This window comes from Pseudocercospora fijiensis (genome assembly GCF_000340215.1).
Source record: "Pseudocercospora fijiensis CIRAD86 unplaced genomic scaffold MYCFIscaffold_12, whole genome shotgun sequence".
In the NCBI taxonomy this organism is placed as follows: Eukaryota; Fungi; Ascomycota; class Dothideomycetes; order Mycosphaerellales; family Mycosphaerellaceae; genus Pseudocercospora; species Pseudocercospora fijiensis.
The window spans coordinates 1,241,124-1,253,525 of NW_006921543.1; the positions used below are offsets into that span (position 1 = coordinate 1,241,124).

Genomic DNA, 12,402 nt, shown 5'->3' on the forward strand with positions numbered 1-12,402 from the left:
AAGGTTTGACATAGTTATATAATCGGTAGTTGCGTGTTTAATTTAGCGCGGATTAAGTAGCTTATTAGACCTACTAAGTTAGCAGCGATAGAGATTAGAATAAGACCGGCTACGAGGGCGCGGCCTTTAGAAGGGAAGCGTATATTAGGGCTAAAGAGGCTATACGTAATTAGTATGTAACTAGGCCGAGTGAAGCTAGGGTCTTAATACCTTAGGTAGGGCTTAGCGCTTAGCGTTAGGCTAACTCTCCTACCTTCCTCCCTCTCCTCCTAGATCCTTATCGAATACTATACTAATTTACTACTACCCTATCTACCTATAAGAAAATAGGTATATAGCAACGTATAGAACACCCTCTACTAATCGCTATAGTAGAAAGTAGAACTAAACCGTGCCTTTCTTAGAACAGGGCAGAGCGTTTACTATTAACTAGGCTACGTACGGATAGTACGTATGCCGAGCCGGCAACCGAGTATATCCGTACGAGCGACCGAGCTTTTCCGCGTATACGCTAAGTAGGCTTTGCGCTAGCGTAGTAGCACCGCAGTGTACGTAATAACATTATATAATTGTTATATAGGCTTGCTAAGGCAGGACAGGAGACTTTACTTAATTAGGTTCTTATAATTATCTCCTTCCCCCGGTATAGCTATCCTAGCTATAGGGCAATATAGTAAATTATACTATTTCTTATACTCTGCGCTGTACTTACGCGTCTTATACGCACCTATCGCTAGGCTATAGTTGCTAGGCACGTTATAATTTGCCTCGTAGTTGCTTATTTGTTTGTAGATTTAAAGCGCGGCTACTTCTAGCACTAACTAGAGGTTGCCTAAATTTCTAAGAACGCGGTAGCTACGCGAGAACGCAAGCTGTCCGAAAGCGAGGCGAGTATTTAAAGCATTCGAAGCCCGCTTAAAAACTTCTTCTTTTTCTAAGCGCTCCGAATACCCCCCGCCTACGCCCCCCCTACTCCGCCCTCGCGCCCCCCTAGTATTACTTAAAGATTTTTCTTTTTTAAACATCTATCTAAAAAAAAACATTACTAGTATGTCTACTCCTTCGCGTGCCTTAGGCAAGCGCGCCGTAGGCGTACCGCCCTCGATACCTACTACGCCTACCTAGCGCCTACTAAAAGTCCTAGAGGGCTATACTCGTTACTTTAGGCATATAACGGCTAATAGTACGTTTTCTCGCCCCTTACTATACGTACGCGCTTCGCAACTAACTCGCTTTAGATAACCTATCTAAGCTCTACGTAGGCGGTAATATAGACCCTGCTACTAAGCGTAACTATAATCGCTGCTGTAGCAGCTATTATACCTGCACTCCTATTACAGCACGCGCGCTAGTATCGCTGCTAGCCCGTATCCGCGCCGCGCGCGCTACGCGCGACCTTTACGATCTAGACGGCTACGACTCCCTCGAGGAGTCTAACGAGGCCTTAGAGGCACTCTAGGCTAACCTAGACGCCGTAGTCGTACGTAGGTTTCTTATACGCTCCGCTTACGCTTCGTATACTAACCTCGATATTAGTTATCCTATCTACGCTCGATGCCTTTTATATTAATAAGAATAAGGTAACTCTAGGCGGTAAAGCCCTAGCCCGCAAGAGGGCCGCTAGCGGGTCCCTTGCGGATGTTAACCTATTAGGTGCCCTTAAGAATATCGGCACTAACTTAGCTAGATTAGTAGAGATCGGTCGTTAGGTATAGTTTTTCCTATAGCCTCGTTTTACTTGCGCTTCGTATACTAACCGTACTAGAACCTCGCTTAGCGCGTCGGCGCTAAGGCCGTCGCTGCTATCGATACCGCTATAGGCATCGAGTAGGAGGAGTTTAAGAAGGAGTCCGAGGATAAGTAGAGTAGACGGCTCGCCGTCGGCGCGCCTACGCGGCGCTACCTTTATATATGCTAGGCTAATAGGCCTTTTTTAGTAGCGAAACGAGCACGTATCTACTATTTTTCTTAAGTTTCATTTTCTTTTGTTTTAATTACTGCCTACGCTTACGCTTCGCTTACGCTTCGAACTCGTCTAACGCTATAGAATCTTTAATATAAATAGCTAGCTCCTAAGTGTTATATTCTTTAGGCTAACCTCGCTACTTAATAAGGTAGTATGCCTTCCGCTTTTTTATCTTCTTAGCTACGATTGTTTCTACCTGCTACTCGTTACCTTTAGCGATAGGCATACTTATCTTATGCTCCTCGCTATCGCGCCTATACTAAGGCTCGAGGAGGGAAACATAGAAAACATTATAGATCTTCGTACTTAACGGCAGTGCTAGGCGGTACGCCTACGCTCTAACTACGTCGATAATGCGAAAAGGCCCTATATACTTCGGGCTAAGTTTCTTTTTTAGGACATCTAAGCTAATATTCTTTGTCGATAGCAAGACTAGGTCGCCTATACTATATGCCTTAGTAGTATAGTATATATTATATTGCTTAGCCTAGTATTCTACTACTTTCTACTAGCGTTCTGCAAGCGTCTTATATGCTTTCCGTAGGCGCTCCGTAGCGTCGATAGCTACTAGTGCCCTTCCCTTAGTTAGCTCGTCCCGAGCTAGCAGCTTATTTGCGCTCGGTATTAAATTAGGGTTAAAGCCGTAGAGCATCTTAAAGGGGCTTATACGTAACGTAGGATAAACGCTATTATTATAGGCGAACTCCGCCTAAGGCAACATTTTAGCCTAATTATCCTAGTTCTTAGAGCAATAGCATCGCAGGTATTACTCGAGGGTCTAGTTCGCGCGTTCGGTTTGCCTATTAGTCTAAGGATAGAAGGCTATACTAAGCCTGCGCTTTATATACGCTTCGAAGCAGAAGTCGCTCTAAAACTAGCTAGTAAATAGCGATCTACGATCGCTAACAATGCCTAATAGCACTCTAAAACGCCTAATTACCTCCCTTTAAAGGATATCCGCGAGTTCTACTGCTATATACTTCTTCGTCGTTAGGATAAAGAGGCTTATCTTCGTATAGCAGTCGACTATTACGAGGATCGTAGTATATACGTAGGTACCGAGCTTGCTCGGCGGGAGATCGGTAATAAAGTCTATCGTTAATTCTTGCTAAGGTCGGGTCGGTATAGGTAGAGTAGCGAGCTCGCTATATAGGCGATAGCGCTTCGCCTTTAACCGTTAATAAATTCTATAGGTACGGATATAGGCCGTAATATCCTCGGCTATCTTCGGCTAGAAGTACTTTCGGCGTATTAGGTCTATAGTCTTAGCTACACTAAAGTGTCTAGCTAAAGGGTCGTCGTAGTATATACGTATTAGCTGCGTACGCAATGCGTAGTCCTTAGGGACATATAGCGTATCGCCGTAGTAAATAAGGTCGCTACGACGAGAATAGCTAGGCGGGAGGTTAGAACTACTTAACGAGGCTAAGCTACCCGCTAGTAAGCTTGTCTTATATAAGCCTCCTCCTCTCGCTTACTCTAGCTATTGCAAAGTGCGTACGAAACTAAGGATTATATTAGGTATCTCGTAGTAGGGCCCGTTATTCCTAACGATAGTAGCCGCTACTCTTACGGGACTGCTAATAAAACTCTTACGTTCCGCTAGCGCTATACTAGCGTCTCGCATCCCTATATATATAACAGAGATGCGTTTTACAATCGGCTCGATATCCTTAGGTAGATTTAACTATAGAGCTAGTTTCGACTACAATATAGGGAGAAGGTTGTTTACCGCCTACGACTCGCTCTCGTAGTCGCTACGTCGTAAAGGCGTATTAGCTAGGTTTCGCTTACTAGCCCGATATTTAATAGTAAAGTTAAAAGGTGCAAGGAAGGTTGCCTATCTTGCCTGCCTTCCGATAAGCTGCTTTATCTTTATAAAGCCCTTAAGATTAGCGTAGTCGACAACTACGCGGGTCGTATACTAGGCGCCGTCGAGGTACGGGCGCTAATGCTTAAAGGACTCGATAACCGCTAGGAGCTCCTAGTTATAGGTCTTATAATTAGTCTCGGCTAGGACTATTTTTCGTAACTAGAAGGCAATAGGGTGCTAATTCCTATCTTCGCTCTATTGTAATATAATTCCTACTAAGGCAAACGTAGAGGCATCGGTTTCGATACGTAGAGGCTTCGTAGGATTATAGTATCGCAATATCGAGGCCGAGCTAAAGGCAGCCTTTAGCTAGCAGAACGCTTACTCCTCGCTTTCGCCCTACGGGACCTAACCTAGCTTCCGGCTATTTACGGCGCCTTTTAATAGGGCGGTTAGCGGTATAACGATTCGGGAGTAATTTAGGATAAACCTCCGATAGAAGTTATAGAATCTAAGGAAGGATTAAACCTCCTTTAGCGTTAATAGGCGAGGCTACTCGGTAATAGCGTTTACCCTATACTAATCTATCGATACGCCTTCGGTACTAACGATAAACCCGAGGAATTCGACTTCTTTCTTCTAGAAGGAACATTTCTTTCTGTTCGTATATAAGGCGAACTTCCGGAGCCGCGTAAGGACAGCGCGTACGTCTCGTACGTAGTCCTCTCGCGTTTTGCTATAGATAAGAATGTCGTTAAGGTAGACGATATAGCAAATATTAACTAGGCTAGCTAACGCCCTATTAATATATCCTTAAAACGTAGTAGGAGTATTAGTAAGCTTAAAAGGCATTACCTTATACTCGAAGTGCCCGTACCGCGTATAGAACGTAGTTTTCTACTCGTCGCCTCGCTTAATATAGATACGGTAATATATATCCTAAAGGTCTAAGGACGTATACTATTCGGCGTCCTTAAGCCTATTAAGCGTTTCGCTAATAAGAGGTAGGGGGTAACGATTTTTAATAGTAATCTCGTTTAGCCCCCTATAATCGACGTAGAGTCTTAGACTACTATCCTTCTTTAGTACGAACAGGATCGGCGTACCCGCCTCGCTTATACTAAGCTAGATCTAATCGTTGTCTAAGGCTAAGCTTAGGTAATTACGAAGGTCGCTAAGCTCTCTTCCTAAAGAATAGTAGAGAGGTTTATATAGCGGCTTCGTTCCGGGGATTAGGTTAATCGTATGCTCTACGTCTTCGGGGAGCTTGCGTCTCGCTTCGGGCGTTATTATAAAGACGTCTTCGAAGTCTTTGAATTCTTCTAGTAAGGAGGAACCTTTAGCGATATCGCGGAGCTAGCGAACGCTAATCGTATATACGTATAGGGCGTTACGTATATCCTTCTAGAATTCCTATAGTTCCCGTACGCGTATCGAACGCGCTACGGCTTCGTTCCTATAGGTTTAGGCATCTATCGAGCTATCGACGATTACCTTTTAATCGCGCCTCTAAGGCCTACTAAGAATAATATTAGGGAGGGGCATCTCGAAAGCGTAGAACACTCCGATAGTAATGCGTTCTTAGCCTATAAAGTCGGCGATCCGTAAGCGTAGATAATACGCTCCGTAGTAGTATCCTCGGTCGCCCTAGAAACTATCGGCACTAGGTAGTACAGCATTAACAATCCGCTAAGGCTAGTATCGTAGAACGAATTCTTGAGATACTATATTAATGTTAGTAGCATTATCTAATAAGCATTCGACGGACACTTCCCCTTCTTACGTAACGATTACTCTACGTACGCGTCCTATAGGTACTACTACTACTAAGCTACTTAGTTGAGATTCCGTACCTATCCCTAGCTCTTAGGAGGTGCCTTATCTTTTCCCTTAGCCTTCGAGTCGTTCTTCTTTTCTTTAGCGTTAGCGGCTCCCTTACGTACCGTAGGGTTGTCGTCTTTCTAGAGATAGCGGTTCGGGTACGCGTTCTTATAATAGCCTTTCTAGCGATAGCTATAACATTCGACCTTACTAATATTATATCCGCCTTGCGAGTTATCGCCTTTCGTATGCTTCCCGCCTGCGCTACGGTCGCGATTTAACTGCTACTTACGGGCCTAACTATTAGATCGACGCTTCTTGCCTTTACTGCCTCCGGTTTTATCGTAGTTATAATCCTTACGTTTGCTAGACGGCTTATTAGGGGTCTCGATGCGCGTCGCAAGCTCTACGAGTTCGTAACGCGTCGTTAGCACCGTATAGTATTTAATAATCGCGCTGCGAATCGCCGGCTAGAGTTTAACGAGGAGATAGCGGATCCTATACTCCTCGCTATAGTCGCTAAGTTAATCTTCGAGCACTACGAGCTTAAGGGCAAAGCTTTAGACTAACTGTCCCTTACGCTAACGGGCCGCCTTATACTCGAGGGTTACGTCTAGTATACGGTTTATAGGGTCCCCGACGCAGTCCCGATAGAAGGTTTTAAAGTCCTAGTAGGTATAATTTTGTAGGTCCTTAAGGCTATTTTTATTATGCTATCGCTCCTACGTATCGCCTACGAGGTATATAATACTATAAAGCACCTTGCTTTCGTCCGTATAATAGGTAGCTCCGGATAGTATAAAGGTAATAGAAAGTTCTCTAAGGAATCGCCTCGACTCCTTAATTATATCGCCTTTAAAGGGCTTAGGTTCCTTTAGGCGAGGCTTAATAGCCGCAAGACTAGCGACTACGTAGCTTATACTAGGTATAGTAGCTACGCTTAGCGCACTTCCGGAAAGAGGTAGTCGATACGAGACAGATTTAGCTCTCTAAGATTCAGGCCTCTAAATCGACTTATTAGCTAATTCTTCCTCGTCCTCGTCCTCGTCTAGGAATAGGGTCCTCGTAGGACCCTCGCTAGTAGTGCCGCTACTCGGAGCTAGCGCATCGCCTACGTCCCTAAAGGCACAAAGGCGCGCATTCTCTCGCTTAGCTTCTTAAGCCTATACTTCTAGCCTAAGCACTTCTTACTTAGCTAGAAATCGTTCGAGCCGTAGGCGGGTCGCTTCTCGGCGCGCCTAATATTCGGCTTCGTTTTATTATATCGCCGCGTCGTTTTCTAATGCTATCGGCGCTCCTAGGGCATTATTCTATGCGTTTCCCGCGCTCGGCGCATTCGGATCGCTTGCGTTTATCTTTCGGGGTTCTATAGGCCGCTACGAAGGGTAGACGGTTTAGAACTATAAGAAAATAGGTATATAGTAACGTATAGAACACCCTCTACTAATCGCCGTAGTAGAAAGTAGAACTAAACCGTACCTTTCTTAGAATAGGGCAGAGCGTTTACTATTAACTAGGCTACGCACGGATAGTACGTATACCGAGCCGGTAACCGAGTATATCCGTACGAGCGACCGAGCTTTTCCGCGCATACGCTAAGCAGGCTTTACGCTAGCGTAGCAGCACCGCAGTGCACGTAATAACATTATATAATTGTTATATAGGCTTGCTAAGGTAGGATAGGAGACTTCACTTAATTAGGTTCTTACACTACCTACTAACATAACCCTTCTTATAGCGTAGTACGATAGCGACACTATTACTAGTTACCTCTAATAAAAACAAGTAGGCGCGGACGGTAGAGCGCTAGTCGACTAAACAGACTAAATTCTTCCTCGAGCAGCTAATAGAATTAATAAAGGTTAGCCGGTAGGCGGAGTCTAATAACTTTAAGATCGGTAACCTTCGTAACCTCGCGGAGGTAATAAATAAGAAGTATAGCACTAAGCGGACCGACAATAACCTAAAGAATAAGTAGATAGCTATTAAGCGAGATTAGGGTATATAGGTTGCTTACTTAAAGCATGTTAGTAGCTAGAATAGTATGCTACTAACTACTAAGTCGGACGTTAAAGATACCTATTTCGAGGAGCATACGAAGTGTACTCTATTCCGTAACGAATTGCCTAAATACTATAAGTTAATAGAGGAGTTAATCGGTTAAGATATAGCGGTTAGCGACTACGTAGGCTCTATAGAAGCACTAGCGGATAGCAGCGCGAATAAGTCGGATAGTAAGGAAGAGGAAGAATATATAGTAGAAGATATAGAAGCTACCGCCTCGAAGCCGTTTACTAAGGAACAGTTAATAGTACTGCGTATAGCTAAGGTATAAGAGAAATATACTAAGAAGATGCAGAAGGAGGCTAATCGTATCTATAAGAAGCAAGACGAGGCTTCTAAAGGCAATACCCTTATCGCGAAGTCTATCTAGAAGGCCTTCGAGCTATTAGTATTAATAGTAGCGGAGAGTGTAAAGGATGCTAAGGAAGAACGTGCCCTCGCGAGGAAATAGGCCGACTAAGCCGCTACTATTGCTAAAGAAGCCGCCGCTGTTGCTAAAGCCGGTTCTGCTATTAAGATCGTAACGGCGCGTCTTCTAGACCCTAATATATAGGTAGGAAAGGATTTGTCGATAGCGTATAGGATGTTGTTAGTAAGGGAGTGTACGAAGAAGGATGCTAATTATAACTACGTAGAGGTTGCATTAAGCCTAAACGACGAGCAATTCGAGGAGTACTTCTACGCGGTACTAATAGACCTGCGTACTAATAATCGTTAGAATAGGTACCTATAGCAGATAGATAGATATATATAGTATAGCTATTAGCAATAGGTCGGTGTTATAGTATAGGTTAGAAAGTAGGGATTGTATTAAAAAGTATATAGCGAATATAGGCCTATTTAATACTAGAGTTCGGGTAGTTAGGAATATTTTTCGTTACAAATGCACGCTAGTGTCTATACTATTGATTTGTGTAAAGGTGTTGTTAGTTTTTACTAGCAAAAAGTGATTACGTACGAGGCCTATTATATGCGTCGAAAGGATATCCTAACGACTCGAACTTTAACTTTACTTCGAAACGCTAAGAACCGACGGTTTCAACCTACGAGAATTTCGATAGAAGGACGAGGCGGGCTCCGAGAGATAGCAATAGTATTAGAATATGTCTATAAAAACACAAAATCGACTTCCTTACTAAATCCCTTACTAAAAGCATTATCCGCTGTTCGCCTATATATTTACCTATTACCTACCCTTCTCTACTATATACGGCGCTATACTCCGACTAGCACTTCTTACTTCTACGCCCTTATATCGAGCCCTCTAGCCGTTTGCTACCCTATATACTTAGCAAACATTTACCGCGCTATCCGATTACGATAATCCGTATAAGTCTCGTCGTTATTATCGCTAGCATGCCTCCTATTGTCTACGTAGACTTCAGCTATATAGTCCGCCTCTCTTGCGGCTTCTAATTTAGTATTAGTTAGCACTAGTTATAGCTCCTTAGATAGAGGTTAACGGCCGTCCGATAAAATAAAGTTATAAATAACAGTATAGGCGATAATAAAGCGGTTCTGCTATAGTATAGACTACGTACTTGGACCTTCCTTAATAATCTTAAACCGGCGATTTATTATACTAAACACCCTCTCGATATAGTTACGGAGCTAAGTATACCGTAGGTTAAATAACTCCTTGTAATCTATAGGCCTAGCTTCCGCGTTACCTTGTTCTCGGAGGTAGTAACGAGTCTTCTAATATAGCACTAGAAGGCGAGGATCTTTGAAGGAATAACTACCGTCGGCAAGATAGAAGTATCTATCTAGTACGTCGAAGCCTAAGTTATAGGCCTTCCTTAATATAGTACTATCTGTCGCTAACCCCTCGTAACTAGGTATAATAAATAGGAAGCGTAGTATCGAGTTATACGCAGCTATTACATTCGTAGCAATAAAGCCCTTCCGATAACGGTATAGATTTTAGTTAATCTTCTTCGGATTAGCAATTAATAACGTGCCGTCGATCGTACTAAGAATACCCTAGAAATACGGCTAGAATTTGCTACTATTTTCACCTTCGGACTAGGCTAGTTTCTAGCGCTTGTCTAGCAACTAGATCTACCGCTTTGTAATACGGCAAAGACTCTTCGATACCTCTAGAATTATACGACTAGGTATGCCCTTCGCTACGCTAAACTCGCTAGCTAATTCTAAGCAGGTATTATTATACGCTATATAGACGAGAAACATAATAACTCGTACTTCTACTAAATACCGCTTATCCTTTAAACTACCGTATTCCTTTAGCTTATTAACTAACGCCTTTAATACCGGTTGCCGTAGGCGCGTCCGCTCGAGGCAATAGCGCGCTAGACTATATAATATCTTAAACACCTCCTTCTTAAACCTTCTACGCTCTATCTAAGTCGATATACGCCCTATCGGTCGATAAACGTTACGCCTTCGAAATCGCGGTAGTTCTTTAAGAAAGAATAGCGGTACTACCGAGAGCGCGCTTACTATCGTAACTACTATTAATAACTAATCTATCGTCGCTCTACCCTCCGCGCGCGCTAAATATACCTCGTATATCGCTATACTATCGAATTCTATACTATAAAGAGGTAGATATAGCGGTAGCTAGCCGGAAGTCTACTTAGCGTACGGATAGGTATAAAAAGTCCTCTAGAGCCGCTTACGCCGATCTTACTATATATAGTATAATTATAGCGAGATACCGAGTATAGCGAAGAAGCGATAATATTATAAACGATTATAATAAGACGGCAACGATTAAAGGCGGCTCTATAATCGTTGTTGCAATCTATAGTAGATAATCGCTATAAACGGTAGCAAGTAGATAGGGCCTAAATTAATATTAAAGTTAGAGTTATCGTTTCTTTAAGGCTATACTCTAACTTAGATAGCTATATATTACAGCTATCTTCTAATTTGAAGCCTGTTAACTCCTACTCAATTATAGGCGTGCTTATTCTACGGGCTGTAAACTGCTAGCGTAATTGATGTACCGATTGTCATAGTGCTGTTGAGCAAGTTTCTCCAGGAACAGGCCTAAGGCGAGGACTGTGATGGCGCCATGTGTAACTTTGATAGGTGTATATTAGCAAGCCGTTCTGCAGTTAGCAGATTGTCTTCTATCACCATTCATTCCCAAGATTGTCAACCAACCCTTCGCAAAGATCAGCATGCCGGGACTGCTCGTGGGTCGCAGGGCTGAGACAGCGTGAGAGAAGGCACTCAGGCCCGTGTGTCGGTAAGCTGATAATGATCTGGCTTTCACATGCAGTGCACAGCTACTGAATTCTCTACAGAAGCAACCTATCATTACATCGTAAACTGGGAATCTTTCGCTCTGCTAATCATACACTTTTGGTCATAATTCGCTTGGTCATGATGCGCTTGGTCATGATGCGCTTGGTCATGATGCGCTTGGTCATGATGCGCCGCCTAGGATGACTTTGGGCAACCGGTGCAGGCACACTTGCCTGGCTCACAAGGGCATTTACCCTCAGCTCCAGCGCAGTTGCACTTCGTCTTCTCCTGGCCGGCCACAATGACCTTTTCCATCTCGGCCTCCTCTGGAGTGACCTTTGTCGTGGGCGGGGCATCTGGATTCTTGCCGCAGCTAGAGCAAGCGCATTTGCCTGGAACACACGAGCACTTGCCGGAATTGGCGGAACAGGCGCATTCTGTGCGGCTCTCGTTGCCTGGGACTGGGTGGTTTGGCTCTTTGCCGGTCTTCAAAGCGGCAAGGTGCTTGGCCTCGTTGTGAACGTCAAGGACCTGCTTCTGGCCCTGCTCGTAGAACGCGCGCAACTTCTGTCCGGTTGGGGTGCCCAGCGCCTTCTCGAAATACGAGCTGAGACCGAGCCAGCCTTGGTTTGCCTTTGCAGAGATGCCGTATTGGGTATCTGTGGCCTTGGCCTTGTCGGTCACCTTGTACTTGGTGTCGATATTCGTAAGAGCGGTGGTGAAGCGGGCCGAGATGCCATGCTGCTGATCGAGAGCGAGGGCACGCTGAATGACCTGGTCGCTCAAGTTGTAGCCGTGTGCCAGCATTTCGGCGGCAACACGAGCGCGTGGCTTGTCTTCTTGCTGGATACCCTCGCTCTCATGACTGGCTCCCTTCTCGCCTGAAGCTGCGGACGCCTGGCCAGCGGTGACGTGCACTTGTGCTGGGCCGAGCTGGGTGTTGTCAAGCAAGAGAGCGGTCTTAGCGGCAGTCTCTTTCTCGAAGGTTACGGTGGCGGACTGGGTGGATGCATCGTCAGGCGACACGGAGAGGTCCTGAATCTTGCCGCTGTGAAGAAGGTGTTAGCATCCTGCAACTGTTGGGAGTTCGCTCCGTGCCATCGGACGTTCTGGGAGTCGCAAAACGCGTTCAGCTGCGTGGAGCACACGCTGCTGCGGGAACCATCATTGCAGACGGCTGGAAATGCTGGAAGGGTACATACCAAAAGCTGAAGAAGTCTCGCACCTCCTTCTCAGAGGTCTGCGAGCTAATGCCCTTGACGTGGATGGTGTTGGACATGATTGTTATTCGATTTGTGGTTCGGTTTGTGGTTTGGTTTGATATGAGTTGGAAGTCGGAGAGTGTACGTTGCGAAGGAAGGGGTGTGCTTGGAAGGTTTTATGTCTTGGTTGGAGCGCTGTTTCTGCGTTTCGCTGCGTGACTTCTGCGTTCAACGTTCAACCAAGGAAATTGCCCCAAGCTTTCATCAATCGAAGCAATGACGATTGGTGGGGCAGCGTTGCCACGTGCCAGCGCCACAAT

The 12,402-nt window shown here is 44.7% G+C and overlaps 1 protein-coding gene across 1 annotated transcript; it reads right to left on the reverse strand.

Moving 5' to 3' along the window:
• Window positions 1-11,075: 11,075 nt before the first annotated feature.
• MYCFIDRAFT_158260 (uncharacterized protein) lies at window positions 11,076-12,159 on the reverse strand (the record flags this gene model as incomplete). Its single annotated transcript, XM_007933986.1, has 2 exons — window positions 11,076-11,928; window positions 12,083-12,159. The coding sequence occupies 2 exons, from the start codon at window positions 12,157-12,159 to the stop codon at window positions 11,076-11,078; spliced, it is 930 nt and encodes a 309-aa protein (XP_007932177.1).
• Window positions 12,160-12,402: the final 243 nt, after the last annotated feature.